Raw genomic sequence first — 16,186 nt, 5'->3', positions numbered from 1 at the left:
AGAATTAGGGAGCATAGAATAATACATATTATTGTAACCAGTTCTGTGATAAGTATTTTACTTTTTTGGGTAAGCTTTTTCCTGACCTGATCATTACAATGACATTATAAAGAAGGTTTATTAATATCTGAGCTCTTTTATGACACTCAAAAGTCATGCAGCTGGTGCTGGAGTCCCACAAGCAGCCTGAATCTGATTCCCACGTGCTTGGCACTCTGGCTTCTCAGTTAAAGAAGGAGGGCTTAAATGATAAGGGTCTCACAGAAAATGGAGAGAATTCACCAGTGCAGAGGGCATCATAGGCTGGGGGAACAACATGAGCAAAGACTAGAGATGGCATCATCCAAGGTGTATCCAGGACGTAGTATTACTTCAGTGTGGCTTATCGAAGATATGATGGGCTGTCTTATAAACAGCCTTGAATACCAGGTAAAGAACTTTTGTTTGATTTGGTACAAAACAGAAACCACTGGAGATTTCTGAATGTGAAGAAATCTTGAAACAAGTGCTGTCTAAAGTGCCTGGAATAATGTGTCAATTAGAAGAATGCTGTGGCAATGTATGACTTACCAATAATTTACTGTTAAATAAATTAAGTTAATGATCAAATGTATAATTTACCAATTACATTGATCATAGCTCACTAATATAAAAAATAAGAGTACTTCTTATGAATGTCTCTACGGAGCCAAGATTCAAATATAACCCTAGATTACTATAATTTGCACAAGGCACAGTATCTCCAGGCCTCAGTGTCCTCATCCATGCTTTCTTCTGTGTGCTTGGGGGACACCCTGTCCTTCCCTGTCATGGCAGGCAGTCATTGATTTAATTGTCTGCTTAATCATTTGTCTCCTCTAATGCTGAATCCTATGTACTTAGTACAGAGTCTGTTGTATGTTTAGCATCCAGGAACTATTTCTGGAATGAGCAAATAAATGAGTGAATGAAAGGATACATTTATAGATCTTTAGAACAAAAGGACTGGGTTTTAATTTTTATGGTACATCCCAGATCTAGTATGAACATATTTTCAAAATTCAGTTTCAGAATTTGGCTCTCAAATATGGCAATAGAAAGTTCTGGAAAAGAAGGGTTCACTCTGGAAAACTAGATTTGAACTGTTAACAGACAATAATCTCTTCCCCAGAAGCAAATAAGTGTCCTGGAGCTTTCTCAATTCTGCAATAAAATGATCCCATAAAGACTAAAGGAACTGAAGCTTTCTGTAACTCCTCGTTCTAGAATGCTCCATACTCATGGCTTACTTGGCATTTCCATCTCTTTTCTTTCTATTTAAATTAACCTGTCCTTAATGCTATTATTCTAACACTTTATTAACCAGTGTATAAAAATATCATGCCAGTTGTTTTGATGGATATGCGTGAGTCAACTTGAGTTCTTGCTTTCAGAGTTCAGATCAAGCATTCGTCTACGTGTCCATTGATCTATTCATCTGCTATAGTCTGCATATTTGTATTCTTCCAAAATTCTTATATTGAAAACCTAATGCCAAAGGTGATAGTATTAGGAAGTGGGGCCTTTGGGAGGTGATTGGCAGAGTCCTTGGGAATTGGGTTAGTGCCTTTATAAAAGAGGCCCCAGAGAGTTCGCTCACATTTCCGCTAGTCAGGGATATAACAAGAAGTCTGGACACTGGAAGATGGTCTTCACCCAGTCATACTGGCACTCTGGGGTCAGACATCCAGCCTCTGAAACTGTGAGAAATACATTTCTATTGTCTTAACTCTCCCAGTCTATGGTAGTTTTGTGATAGTAGCTCAAACAGACTAAGACCATCTTCCATTCACTCATTTTTCAAATATTTATTGAGTATCTACCATCATATCTACCAAATTTTACTGATCCTAAGATGTATGACCCCCCTTTTAATCAAGACATTTCTTACCATCAATGGCATCATATAATTTTTATTGGCAGTGTTTTTCTTTCTCAGTTGAATATAAAATAATGTATCTTATAATTGATGGTGGCTTGGGATAAAATGTAGTATGTCTCAGGTATTATGCTAAGTGAAGTGTTATTATTTGATTGCATCTCCTTCTCTTTTTTAATGAGCGTGATTTTTCATTGGTTCTAAAAAAACGCCGAATTTAATCAGTCTGCAACATCTCCTTTAGAATAAAATGCCAAGAAAATGTATTGTTCTAAAAACATTTATGAACACTTTTTTTATACTAGACTTTGTAAATCATCTTGGAAAGAGATAATATCAGCTCTTTTCTTTTTCATGGGTGGCAGCATAGACAAAGCAGTTGCCCTTACATATTTTATATTATTCCTCTGCTAGGTTTAATTTAATTATGCCTTATCCACTTTAATAATATACATCTTGACATCCAGATTTTCTAATCCAATTCATTCTGGCCTGTATATATTTAGAAATGCAAATGACAATATGTATGCATAGAAATTAAAAGATAATGCAATCAAGAATTACATATACAATACTTTTCAATAATTAAGAATTTTGTTGTGGGTGGAGGGGGTGAAAATGTTGCCTGTGGTGACAAATCATGAGAGCTTAATGCAATCAACAATGAGAAGAAAAAAATGCAAGCTAGCTATTTCCAGGCATTTCAATATTTAATTTACTGAACAGCTAACTAGGCATTGCTTCTTTTCTTCTTATTTTTTTTGAAAGAGAGAGACAGACAGAGTGAGACAGAGAGAGACAGAGGCACAGACAGACTGGGAGAGAGATGAGAAGCATCAACTCATAGCAGCGGCACCTTAGTTGTTCATTGATTGCTTTCTCATATGTGACCAGGGCGCTACAGCAGAGTGAGTGACCCCTTGCTCAAGCCAGTGACCTTGGGCTCAAGCCAGCAACCGTGAGGTCATGTCTATGACTGCATGATTAAGCCAGCGACACTGTGCTCAAGCTAGTGAACTGGCACTCAAGCTCTGGATGAGCCCACGCTCAGGCCGGTGACCTCAGGGTTTTGAACCTGGGTCCTCAATGTTCCAGTTTGATGCTCTATCCACTGTGCTACCTATTGGTTAGCCATTACTCACATTTATAAAGAGCCTTACAGTAGTAATTTTCTTTGGTGAACTGAGGCATTTGCATACTGGCTCAAGCAGTGGTTCTCAGGCTGAGGAACAACGTATAATGCTTAGGATGCTGTCATTCATTCCTTCAGTCAGTCAGTTATTCAATAAGTACTTACTAATAACCTAATATGGACAAGGTACTTATATGAATACAGGATACATAGTAGTGAACAAGGCAGACAAGAACTTGCATTCCATTTGGGGAGCCAGTAAATAAGTCAAGATAATATAGTTCAGGGAGTGATAGGGACTAGAGGAAAATAAACACAGTGTGATATGGTAAGTAATGGAAGAGTAGAGTTAATCAACAAAATCCTTTCTAAGGAGGTAAGACTTGAAGGATGAGAAGTTAATTGTGGAAAGACCTGTAGTAACAACTTTCCAGAAATTGGGTTTATACATTTATCTTCTCTCTCCCCTTTGCATTTTCATGCCATTCTAAGTTTATTCTGGTTCAACTAAGCTTGTTGCAAAAATGACCACCACAATACTGTGCAGTTCTGCCAATTAAGTGATGTCCTTTTCCTTACCATTTCAGTGATTGCTGGCCTTGTGACTTGCTTTAGCTAAAAGAAAGTGGCAGAGGTGATTTGTGAATTTTGACCATAGATATCAACAAACTTTCTGCTCTGTGTTCTTAGAACCTTAGAACAAAAGCAATTGACTGTCATGTTAAATCTTGAGCCAACTGGTTGGAAAATGAGAGCTTATGAAGAGATCCAGTCATAGATGAGGCCATCATAAACCAACCAATGCTGGCCACTACTCTAGCTAACTATGGCTGCATGAGCAACCCCAGCCAACATTAGTTGAGCCTGGCCCAAACCAGAATTACTCTGCCGAACCCAGCCAAAACTGCTGATCTGCCAAAATCATGAATTAAATACATGGTGGCTGTTTTAAGCTACCTAAGTTTGGGTGCTTTCTGATGCAGCCTAAGCGAACAGATACATAAACCAATCAGTGTTGAGATCTGAGACCTCTACTGGAGCCTCCCATGCTAGTTTGAGTTCATTAGGCTGAGGAAAGCAGCAAGGACCAGCCTGTGCACACCCTAGAATGTGCCTGAACTGTGGTGATGATTCTGGAATTAAACCAGCCTTTTTGAGATGTCTGGAAGGGAAGCATGAGGCCCAACCCACCATCAGAAAGAGCAAAAGCAACCTGAGAGATTATGTCATTCCTTCTTCTTGCTTTATAAGAGAGGAAACTAGATTTTAGAGGCCCTATTCCTCCCTCCCAATACCCACCCCAGCTCAAAAGAAAGTAAGGTTTAATAAAAAGAGCAGGCTTTTCTTTTTTATGCTGAAGTCTTATGGTCAAATTCTGCTTCATAATAACCTCACAACCCAGCTGTGAGACTTGCAGCAATATACTTCATCTCTCCAGCTCGAGCTGCACATCTGTAAAATGGAGATAATAAAACCCCCATGGATGAGCCCAGGGGAGGGCTTGACCGTGCTCCAGGCTGATGCCCAACTGCTTGGCTGTTGCCACTACAGAACAAGGACCCTTCAGTGCCAGCCTTTGGATAGCACTTCAGTTTCACTTGGAGGCAGCCACAGCTCCCATCTGCTGTTCACAGTGGCTGGAGCTGACCAGAGTACCGAGCATAGTGGGGTTTTACATACCGTATTTCCCCATGTATAAGACGCTCCCATGTATAAGACACACCTTAATTTGGGGGCCGGGAATTTGAAAAAAAAATGTATTACATAAAGTTATTGACCTAAAGTTTTATTCATCATAAAAGTCATACAACTTCTCATCACTGTCAAAACTCCCATCCATTAGCTTGTCCTCAACTGTGTCTGATGACAAATCACTGTCTTCAACGAGCACAAAAACAAGTGTGAAAAAGTGGGACGTACAAGTAAAAATATCTACAACTGGCTCTGGCCGGTTGGCTCAGTGGTAGAGCGTCGGCCTGGCGTGCAGGAGTCCCGGGTTCGATTCCCGGCCAGGGCACACAGGAGAGGCGCCCATCTGCTTCTCCACCTCTCCCCCTCTCCTTCCTCTCTGTCTCTCTCTTCCCCTCCCTCAGTGAGGCTCCATTGGAGCAGAGATGGCCTGGGTGCTGGGGATGGCTCCTTGGCCTCTGCCCCAGGAGCTGGAGTGGCTCTGGTCGAGATGGAGCAACGCCCCGGAGGGGCAGAGCATCGCCTCCTGGTGGGCGTGCCGGGTGGATCCCGGTCGGGGGCATGCGGGAGTCTGTCTGACTGTCTATCCCCATTTCCAGCTTCAGAAAAATACAAAAAAAAATTATATATATATATATATATATATATATACACACACACACACACACACACACACACACACACACACACCTGGGTGTATAAGATGCACCCAGTTTTTAGACCACAAATTTTTTGAAAAGTGCTTCTTATACATGGGAAAATACGGTACTCTGCAAAGATTGAAGGACATTCCCTGTAGCTGAGATATGAGTGCCTTCGCAATCAAACTTCCTGTTTATGGAAAATGGAGAATTCTTCCCAATTCTGCATCCTATAGTTAACATGAGACATTCATTGCAAGGTGAACTGACACTGGAGTAATATTGTGAATCCAGAACTTGTCATCTAAGGAGCTAAAATCTTGGCTGATGATTTAAGTAATATAATCTGAAGACCTTCAACTAAGCTGCCTAGGTATGCATATGCTTATTTTAATTGATACCTTTATTTTATTTTACTTTTATTTTAGCGCACGCGCGCGAGAGAGAAACAGACAGGAAGGGAAAGAAATAAAATGCATCAACTCATAGCTGCTGCACCTTAGTTGTTCATTGATTACTTTCTCATATGTGCCTTGACTGGCAGGCTCCAGCCAAGTCAATCAGTGATCCCTTGCTCAAGCCAGCAACCTTGGGTTCAAGCCAGCGACCTTGGGGTCATGTTTATGATCCATGCTCAAGCTGGCATTCCCACACTCAAGCCGGATGGGCCCACGATTATGCTGGTGACCTGGGGTTTCAAAGCTGGGTCTTCAGCATCCTAGGCCAACACTCTATCCCCTCCACCACCACCTGGTCAGGTACTACTTATCTTTTTAAATTAAGTTTAACATTTACCTAATATATACTAGAGCTCATTTAAAACAAAATATAATACTGTGACATATAACAACATAAAGCGATATGGAAAGTAATAACATATCATTCTTTTATGTAACTGCCTTATAAAGTAATTTTTCTAGCTTAGCTTCTGGGACCATGTTGAAATAGGGTACGTGTTCCTTTGAGACAATGAGCACGTGGCTTCTATAAAATGACAAGGGCTGTAAAATCACCTTTTAAAAAGGATCCTGTCACCCAATTAAATTTCATTTCTAAAAAAATAAAATAAAAATAAAAAATAAAATAAAAAGAATTTTAGTTATTTCCTTAGATGTGTGGGGATCTAGGGCAGGGGTGGGGAACCTTTTTGGCTAAGAGAGCCATGAACGCCACATATTTTAAAATGTGATTTCATGAGAGCCATACAACGAGCTATGTACGTTATGCATTATCCAATAAAAATTTAGTGTTGTCCCGGAGGACAGCTGTGATTGGCTCCAGCTACCCACAACCATGAACATGAGCAGTAGGAAATGAATGGATTGTAATACATGAGAATGTTTTATATTTTTAACTTTATTATTATTATTTTTATTAAAGATTTGTCTGCGAGCCAGATGCAGCCATCAAAAGAGCCAGATCTGGCTCGTGAGCCATAGGTTCCCAACCCCTGATCTAGGGCTTTGAAACTAGTCAGGATCTAGACAAGATCTCATCCCAGGGCTCTGGTATCTCACTGAGGAGGATCCTGTGTCGGACAAGTTTATTTGTTCTTTCTCCACTACAGATGAATTGTTAATTACTCTTCTAACCTCACGGGGATAAGGCAAGGCTAAGCAAAACGAATGAAGGAAGCTTTGCGGGTTTATAAGTATGCTCAGTAAGACTTCTAATTACACTGAAAGCTGTCCATCCTCTATCTAGCCAAACAGGGCTTGAGGCTGGTCCTCAGGCTCCCTCGTAGGAAAATCTCAGGTGGACTTCCCACAGCTGGCAAGGCCAAGGCTGCAGGTGGGGGTGTCCTCCTCACAGTTCAGCCCAAAAGTGTGTTTGGGTGGCAAGAGGTGAGGTGCAGAGCATGGAGGCCAGCCTGCCCTGACTGCTCCTTCAGAAGCCTCTACCCTTGTATGTGGGGGCCCGTAGGACAAGGGCCCCTCCAGCGAACGCTGTGCTTCCTCTGAAGCGGGAAAGCTGACCTGGCTGAGGAATCAGCAGTGGGCTTGGCCGCCTATTTTTCCACTGCCCCTTCCCTTGTCACTGGCCCACCATCCGCCCTCACTGACGTGTGCCCCACCCCACGCAGGGCAATCTTGAGCGTGACTTACGTAGTAATCCTGATCTAGACCTTTTCTCCCAATTAGATGTAATTGTCCAAGAGATACCTAGGAGAGATGATTTTTGAAAAGTATTTTAGTAGTTGCATTAATTTAAATAAAGAGAAGGAAAATTTTACTTGGTGATTTTACTATATTAGGTTGATCCACTTTGATGCAGTTGGCATGTCTCAAAAAAGCAGCAGGAAAACACTCCAGGCTACATCTTTTATTTAAGGGGAACGGGAAGATGCGGAGCTTGTGGCCTCTTTAATGATAGGCCTGCTGGTGGACTGCCACACCCGGGCACCTAAACCCAGGAGCCTCACCCTCGCTTGGAAAGGTCACACCAGCACCACCCCATCCGGATAAAAAAGAGTTCATTCATATTAAAACCAACGCTGGATGGTGCTTTTTTCTATAGTGAAATCTAGCTATTTTTTTTTAAATGAATTTTTTAGGAGTAAATGTGAAAAGAAGATTGCCATTACTATGGCAACTGGCTCTTCTTTGAGTCACAGGAACTGCACATGGCAGAGGACAAAAAGGAGTAGGACAAAGAGGGAAGGGTGTCTCTCCTTTTTCTCTTCTAGGATGAGGCTTTGTCAACCCCTCTAGGTCTCAAAGCAAACCAGGCCCCTTGTAATTTGCATGTTCTTAAAATTCAAGCTTGTCTGTATACATTACTTGTATCTGAACATCTCCTCTTTCTGCCAAAAATTTATAGTATTGGTATATGTCCCAATCCAGAATCTCACTGTTAGAACTCAGATTTTCAGGTCTCTCAGTTAGTCTCACTTTTTCCACTGGAATACCATCACTTTTTTCCAATTTTTCAGCAACTGTGAATAGAAACAAGCCAGAGAATAGCCTGAATTCACAGGGTTTCAAGAGACAGCAGTCAACTTACAGAAAGCAATTGTTAGTACTATTTTCTTTAAATTGTCTATTAAAAAAAGAAAATATCCTTAGGTTATAGATATACATTTGACGAATTTATTCAGTTTTGAGAAAAGTTCAAGAAAGCTTTGCAACCCATACAAATGTTTTATCAACATATATCAGACTTTACTGAAGATCTTGACCAAGTAGGTTCAGGACAAAAAGACAGCTTTCACAGATTTCAGGAGCAGGCTCTGACTCCTTCCACCACTGACTTTTTCAGAGACTGAAACTACCATATAAGAGCAGTAACTGCTCCTTAATTACTTCAGTAGAAAATCTGAAAATATAAAGATAACTATGCTTGAATAAACCTAACAAAGCATGCAGTTAGAACTATACATAAAGTAATTCTAGTTTCATTAACCATATCAAATGATTTTGTTATATATGACATCTTAAATTCAAAGGTAGTTATTTTCCTTTCTTTTTTCAGATCCTAATTATGCCCAAAATGTGTGTTTAGATGTTGGTCTGATTATAGAAATTAACTAAATGGACTTTACCGTATTCACTTCTTGGCAGACTTTTATTTAAAATTCTATTATGTAGTCTGGTTCAGTGATGTTGCAAGATGAAATGTTATTCTAAGATGTAATTATTCTAGGAAAATATATTAATTTCATGTTCTATTTTTGTGGACAAAGGATGGGGTAATAGAATAATGATTACTTGAATTGTTCTCAAGTACAGTAATGGAGATCCATTTCTCCAGGAATTTTAAACAAGTCATCCCATATTCTAAATTTATTGATGTTACATTCAAATTCTCAACAGAAGAAAAGAATATCACAAGAACAAGTAAAATAGAACTGTCTGGAGACATGAAGTAACAAAAATAAAGGATGAACACAATCACTTAAAACTTTTTAAAAAGTAACTACTAAGAAATCAGAAAACTCTACATTGCATTAAAGGAATTGTTTTATAACATATTAAAAGAAAGCACAGTCTTTTAAGACTTGCATAAATATGTCAATTAGCACTGATTTTTTATTTACTTTTAATTTTTTTACAGAGACAGAGTCAGAGAGAGGAACAGATAGGGACAGAGAGACAGGAAGTGAGAGAGATGAGAAGCATTAATTCATTGTCCAGCACCTTAGTTGTTCATTGATTGCTTTTGCATATGTGCCCTGACCAGGGGGCTACAGCAGAGCAAGTGACCTCTTGTTCAAGCCAGCAACCTTGGGCTCAAGTCAGCGATCTTGGGCTTCAAGCCAGTGACCTTTGGGCTCTAGCCAGTGACCCCGTGCTCAAGCTGGTGAGCCTGCACTCAAGCCAGATGAGCCCGCACTAAAGCTGGTGACCTCGGGATTTTGAACCTGGGTCCTCCACATCCCAATTAGATGCTCTATCCACTGCACTACCACCTGGTCAGGCTGATTTATTTTTTTAATTACTTCACCAGTCTACTTATCTTAAAATAAATAAAGTGGATTACTCACTGTAATCTGCCACTTTCTTGTAATGATATAGGGCAACTTCACAGTTCTGTAGAACATTGATTCCTGACAAATATCTGTACCCCTAAAACACAGGTATATATATTCTTAATATTCTGACAATGCTGTATTTGTAACATAACTATTTAGGTACAAGAATATTTAATTTACAAACCAGTATCATCTGGGACATCATACTTCCTCCAATACTTCCAAAGGTATAATATATCAGTGCCTAAAGTAAAAATAACAACAACAACAAGTATATATATAATCTAAATTTGAAACTCAAAATAATCATTGCTTTTTTTTTATTCCTAGCACAGAAATGAATCTTGCAGTACTCCAAAATAAATTCCAAATTTCATTCTCTTTCTCTCTAAAGGCAGCTGACATTTTGGAGGGATCATAGTGAACTATGCAGTCTGTGAAAAGGGTATTGTCCATGAGATTTTATTTAATCATCATCATAAAATCCCTATGAAGTAGATGTTATCTATCTTTAATGAAGAAATTGAAATATGGGACATTAAGAAAGTTATAATATTTTAACTCTAAATGTCTCTGACTATTGAGCTGATGCTTTTTAAATCTCTGCACTAAAATGAGCCCCTTTACCTAAAGAGTAGATTTTCTATTCAATGCCCTTTAAAAAATATCAGTTTTGTTTCAGAAAAGGATAGAATGATCTTACCTTGGCTTGATTATATTCCATTCCTATTCCATAAGAAGATAAAAATCCTAATGCCTAAAACCCAAAGAAAAAGTCAGTAAATATATTTATATTATTTCTCAACTTTTCTTGTCTACATTGGCAAGGGATATTTTAAATATCTATGTTATGATAATTAGTCCTCTTTTTTTTTTCCAAAGTGAGAAATGGGGGGTGTTGGACAGACAGACTCCTGCATGTGTCCGACCGGGATCCACCTGGCATGCCCACCAGGGGGTGATGCTCTGCCCATCTGGGGCGTTGCTCTGTTGCAACCAGGGCCATTATAGCACCTGAGGCAGAGGCCATGGAGCCATCCTCAGTGCCTGGGCCAACTCTGCTCCAATGGAGCCTTGGCTGCGGGAGGGGAAGAAAGAGACAGAGAGGAAGGAGAGGGGGAGTGGTGGAGAAGCAGATGGGCACTTCTCCTGTGTGCCCTGGAGCGAATTGAACCCAGGACTCCTGCACGCCAGGCCGACACTCTACCATTGAGCCAACTGGCCAGGGCATTAGTCCTCTTTTTTAAGCAATAGAGAGAGGGAGATAGAAAGGGACAGACAAACAGGAAGGGAGAGAGATGAGAAACATCAACTCATAGCAGTGACACCTTAGTTGTTCATTGATTCATTTCTAATATGTACCTTGACTGGGGGACTCCAGCTGAGCCACTGACCCCTTGCTCAAGACAGTGACCTTGGGCTCAAGTCAGCAGCACCCTTTGGGCTCAAGCCAGTGACCATGAGATCATATCTATGATCCCACATTCAAGCTGGAACTCTGTGCTCAATCTGGTGAGCCCACACTCAAGCCAGTGACCTCAGGGTTTCAAACTCGGGTCCTCAGTGTCCTAGGCCAATGCTCTATCCACTATGGCACAGCCTGGTCAGGCCATACTGTTAACTTATTTTTTATATCATAACAAAGTGTCTTTTCATATATAAATGACCAATAGCACATGAAAAGATACTTAATATCACTAATCATTAGAGAGATACATATCAAAAATCTAACCAGATATCACTTCATACCCATTAGGATGGCTACAAACAAACAAACAAACAAAACTAGAGAATAGGAAGTGTTAACAAGGAAATGAAAAAATTGGAATCCTTGTGCACTGTTGGTGGGAATGTAAAACAGTGTTGTCACTGTGGAAAACAACCTGATGATTCCTCAAAAAGTTAAACAGAAGTACAATATGATCCCTGTAATTCCACTTTTGGGTACATATCCAAAAGAATTGAAAACAGAATCTCAAAGAGATATTTGTGCAGCCTGACCTGTGGTGGCACAGTGGATAGAGCATTGACCTGGAATGCTGAGGTCACTGGTTTGAAACCTGGGCTTGGCCAGTCAAGGCACATATGACAAGCAATCAATGAACTGCTAAAGTGAAGCAACTATGAGTTGATTCTACTTGTCCCCCTCTCCCTTTCTCTGTAAAATCAATAATTAATATAAAAAAGAGACAGTTGTGCACCCACGTTCATAGTAGCATTATTCACAGTAGCTAAAGTTGTAAGCAATCTAAGTGTCCATCATCAGTGTTTGAGTGGATAAAACAAAATGTGCAGCACTCTGCCTTTTAGACACTTGAGGGCAGCTGTCTGGGACCTTCATTGTTCTCTACAAAGATTCCCCATTCTGCCTTCTTCCTGTAGTATATTTTAGGTTATATTCCATCTTGCAATTTCGCTGAATCTGGTCTACGTTATGGATGCCATATTTCTGTCATGGCCTTGTCAAAACAAAGTAGTTACAAGTTCCTAAAAAAAGGGAAGATATTCCAAAGTTGATGTAACTGTGTTACTTTTTGTTACTAATTTATATGCAAAATGAATGGCTGCAAGCCAAGCCTTGCAACTCAAGGCAGGAAAAATTGCCAAATGCCTAGGAACAGATGGAAACTAATGAACAATGAGGAGCTGTTGTGACCAATTTATCACCATAGATTATGACTGTGTTGAACATCATTGTCAGAAACTTCTTACTGACTTTGAACTGAACTTCCAGGAACATGTGATTCAGTTCCAGGGCGGGGGGGTGTTTGGTCAAATTGGAAAGACTCAGCATTAAGTTGCAGAATGAGTCAGTAGTTTGGAAGAAATCCTGGAGGGTAGTCTAGGAACACTCCCTTAAGAAATGTTGTGGTCCTGGCCTCAGTAGTAGAGCATTGGCCCAGCATGTTGATTTCTCGGGTTTGATTCCTGGTCAGGGCACATAGGAGAAGCAACCATCTGCTTCTCCACCCTTCCGCCTCCCTCTATCTTTCTCTCTCTCTTCTCCTCCTTCAGCCATGGCTTGATTGATTCAAGTGCATCTGCCCTGGGTGCTGAGAATAGCTCCATGGAGCCTCCTCTTAAGGCACTAAAAATAGCTTGGTTGCAAGAATGGTCCCAGATAGGCAGAGCATTGGCCCCAGATGGGGTTGGCAGGTGAATCATGGTCGAGGTGTATGCAGGAGTCTGTCTCTCTACTCTCCTCCTCTCACTTGGAAAATAAGGGGGGAAAAAAAGAAATGTTGCATTACTGGTATTCTTAATGGTATAGAAATTGATACTATCTTGGACAAAGACAGTTACCAACTAAGGTTTCTAAGTTTAGAACTGATTCTATTGGTGTATGAGAAGAATTTTTGAACATTTTAATTTATTTAACTTATATTTACCTTTTTGTGGAAGCAATGACTGACATGATAAAAAAAACAACAACCATATCTAAAATGCCTAAAACAGCACTTTCAATAGAAATAAACCAAAAATTATAATAAGAAAACATTGGTTGATACTTTGACAGCATTTATATAGTTATATAACTTACATTTAAAAAGTATATAACACCTGACAGGGCAGTGGCGCAGTGGATAGAGCGTCGGACTGGGATGCAGAGGACCCAGGTTCGAGACCCCAAGCTCACCAGCTTGAGCGCAGGCTCATCTGGTTTGAGCAAGGCTCGCCAGCTTAAGCCCAAGGTCACTGGCTCACTCAGTCTGCTGTAGCCCCCCCCACCTCCCACCTCCAGTCAAGGCACATATGAGAAAGCAATCAACGAACAACTAAGGTGCCGCAACGAAGAATTGATGCTTCTCATCTCTCTCCCTTCCTGTCTGACCCTCTCTCTGTCTTGTCACAAAATAAATAAATTAAAAAAATTAAAATGCTTTAAAAAAATAAAAAGTATATAACATAGTCAATGTCTTATAATGGATAAAATATGGAGTTATCATTTCTACTATAATTTTCCCATTTCTTAGTTTAGCAACCCTGTAAAATAGCTTGCTTAATACAAATTTTTCTTAATGAACTCATGGTGCCTGACCAATAGTACAGATGCATTTTATGGGATTTTCATAAACAAACACTATAAAAACATGATGGGAAATCTTACCCATTAATCACCAGCACAATGTGTGATTTGCATAATTTGGCAGCCAGCCAGCAGGCTTTGTGGCTCCTTTCTTTAGTCACTGACAAGTTGGCACTGACATCACTTATAAATTTTCCCAGTATCCAAGGATGGAACTGAATTTCGGCCAAGAGATTTGAACTCATTGCGAATCAATGTTTGCGGTACTCTGTTTTGGTGCTTCTAAAGGAAAGTATTTACATTCCAACCTTTAGTTCTGAATACAAGTATTCTTCTCTTATTTTAAACAATTTCTTTTGTGGGAGAGTTTGTATATAAATTTAACATTTTATACAACTTTATCAAACTAATAGATGCATATGTATTAAAAATTAATATTCTAATACTTCTGAGGGCTTATATTATAAATGGCACTACCCTGCCTCTTTATTCCAGGTCACTTTTTATGCTCCTCATAGATAATAATTTTAAATTATTTTAGCTTTTTTCTTCTGATAATTACCACTGTTATGACTTCTGATAAGCTGCAGTTACTTGCTGTTGATTTCTACATTTCATACATTATCTGTAGATTTGCTATATTATAGATATTGATTTAGGTCATCTATATCACATTCTCAAAATTTTCTCCTTACTTCTCTTCTTAATAGAGTCACAACACTATATTTCAACAGAATATAACTGTAAAATCTGTTTTGGTGTTTCTAATATTTTTAAGGTTCACTCATTTGAAGCTTAATCATTCCTGGCACTACTTTTAGAAGTTCATTCCACACTCTTACGTATTTCATTGGTAATATGCCTTTCTTTCCATGTTTTATGTTAAAAACAATCTGGTGTTAGTCATTCAACTCGATAGTTGATGAAATATTTGAAGAGCACAGGATTGTAGGCAGAATCCTTTTGTGGATTGCTGGAGATTTGCTTTTACAGTGGCACCAATCCATTAGTCTACATTCTTTGTCTACTATCATCAAAGCCCATATTTCTATTTTTCATCTAGTTCAACGAGAACAGCATGCAAGCCTTTATTAATTGTCTTCCTAAAACCAAGATACAAGATCTGATAATTCAATCAAAACATAAAATGGGCCCTGGCCGGTTGGCTCAGCGGTAGAGCGTCGGCCTGGCGTGCGGGGGACCTGGGTTCGATTCCTGGCCAGGGCACATAGGAGAGGCGCCCATTTGCTTCTTCACTCCCCCCCCTCCTCCTTCCTCTCTGTCTCTCTCTTCCCCTCCCGCAGCCAAGGCTCCATTGGAGCAGGGATGGCCTGGGCACTGGGATGGCTCCTTGGCCTCTGCCCCAGGCGCTAGAGTGGCTCTGGTCGTGGCAGAGTGACACCCCTGAGGGGCAGAGCATCGCCCCCTGATGGGCAAAGCGTTGCCTCTGGAGGGCGTGCCGGGTGGATCCCGGTAGGGCACATGCGGGAGTCTGTCTGACTGTCTCTCCCCGTTTCCAGCTTCAGAAAAAAAAAAGAATACAAAAAAAAAACACCCCAAAACATAAAATGAATGTTTATAAATTTTTATTACACTTTCAAGGACAAAGAACTTTGCTATTTTATAAACAAGGAAACTGACTACAGAGTTCAGTTGCCCAAAGCATTATAGTTCTAATATGTAGTTTATAAGCATAATCAGTGTAATTCACTTAATTCATAAACTGAAAAAAAAACCCTGATTCAGCCAATTCTCCAAGGTTCCCTTTTTAGGAAAGTTGACCATAAAGCCATTGTTAGTAATGACCATTATTAGTAATGGAAGGCATCTGGAATCCTGATACTCATCTAACCCTTGTAACTTTATATTTAAAATGATTAAGTTGGCTTCCTTTAAAGATTTCTCTAGCCAATATTAGATTTTTATTTTTCTTGCTTAGCAATTTTTGATTCTGCTCAATTTAGAATCTGGGTTCCCTTATGTATAAACTTCAATATTGAACAAATATACTGACTTTTATATAAGACAATTAAGATACAGTGGCATTTATTTGATTGAGTTTGTATTTTAAAACACACTTTCACCAACAGTGTATCACTTTGTGCAGAGCCTATCATAACTTTTGGCCTTATCCTTCTGAGGAATTTTGTGATGTCATGAAATTATAAAGTGAATTGTGAGTTCCATCCTGTGACAGGGAGAAGACCATCCCTCTGTGTAAAACTCACTCCAGAAAGTAAGGACTTAAATTATCATTTTTTAAAATGTATTTATTTATTTATTTATTTATTTATTTATTTATTTATTTATTTATTTTTTACAGAGACAG

General features: G+C 39.6%; 2 protein-coding genes across 4 annotated transcripts in view; one reads left to right on the top strand and one right to left on the bottom strand.

The window, feature by feature from the left end:
• Positions 1-16,186, top strand: part of NDUFAF5 (NADH:ubiquinone oxidoreductase complex assembly factor 5) — a 140,102-nt gene that overhangs the window by 80,014 nt on the left and 43,902 nt on the right. The window lies entirely within an intron of this gene.
• SEL1L2 (SEL1L2 adaptor subunit of SYVN1 ubiquitin ligase) overlaps positions 1-16,186 on the bottom strand; it is a 73,518-nt gene that overhangs the window by 23,364 nt on the left and 33,968 nt on the right. For 2 of the 3 annotated variants that reach the window (XM_066236647.1, XM_066236649.1), the window contains exons 4-8: positions 10,534-10,587; positions 10,015-10,074; positions 9,843-9,924; positions 8,140-8,294; positions 7,465-7,521 (exon numbers count right to left, since the gene is read on the bottom strand). In XM_066236647.1, the coding sequence (XP_066092744.1) occupies positions 7,465-7,521; positions 8,140-8,294; positions 9,843-9,924; positions 10,015-10,074; positions 10,534-10,587 (408 nt within the window). The remainder of the gene's footprint in view (positions 1-7,464; positions 7,522-8,139; positions 8,295-9,842; positions 9,925-10,014; positions 10,075-10,533; positions 10,588-16,186) is intronic. The other variant, XM_066236648.1, reaches the window with a different exon arrangement.

Source organism: Saccopteryx bilineata, chromosome 6 (assembly GCF_036850765.1).
Source record: "Saccopteryx bilineata isolate mSacBil1 chromosome 6, mSacBil1_pri_phased_curated, whole genome shotgun sequence".
Lineage (NCBI taxonomy): Eukaryota > Metazoa > Chordata > Mammalia > Chiroptera > Emballonuridae > Saccopteryx > Saccopteryx bilineata.
This window is presented reverse-complemented; position numbering and strand designations above follow the sequence as displayed.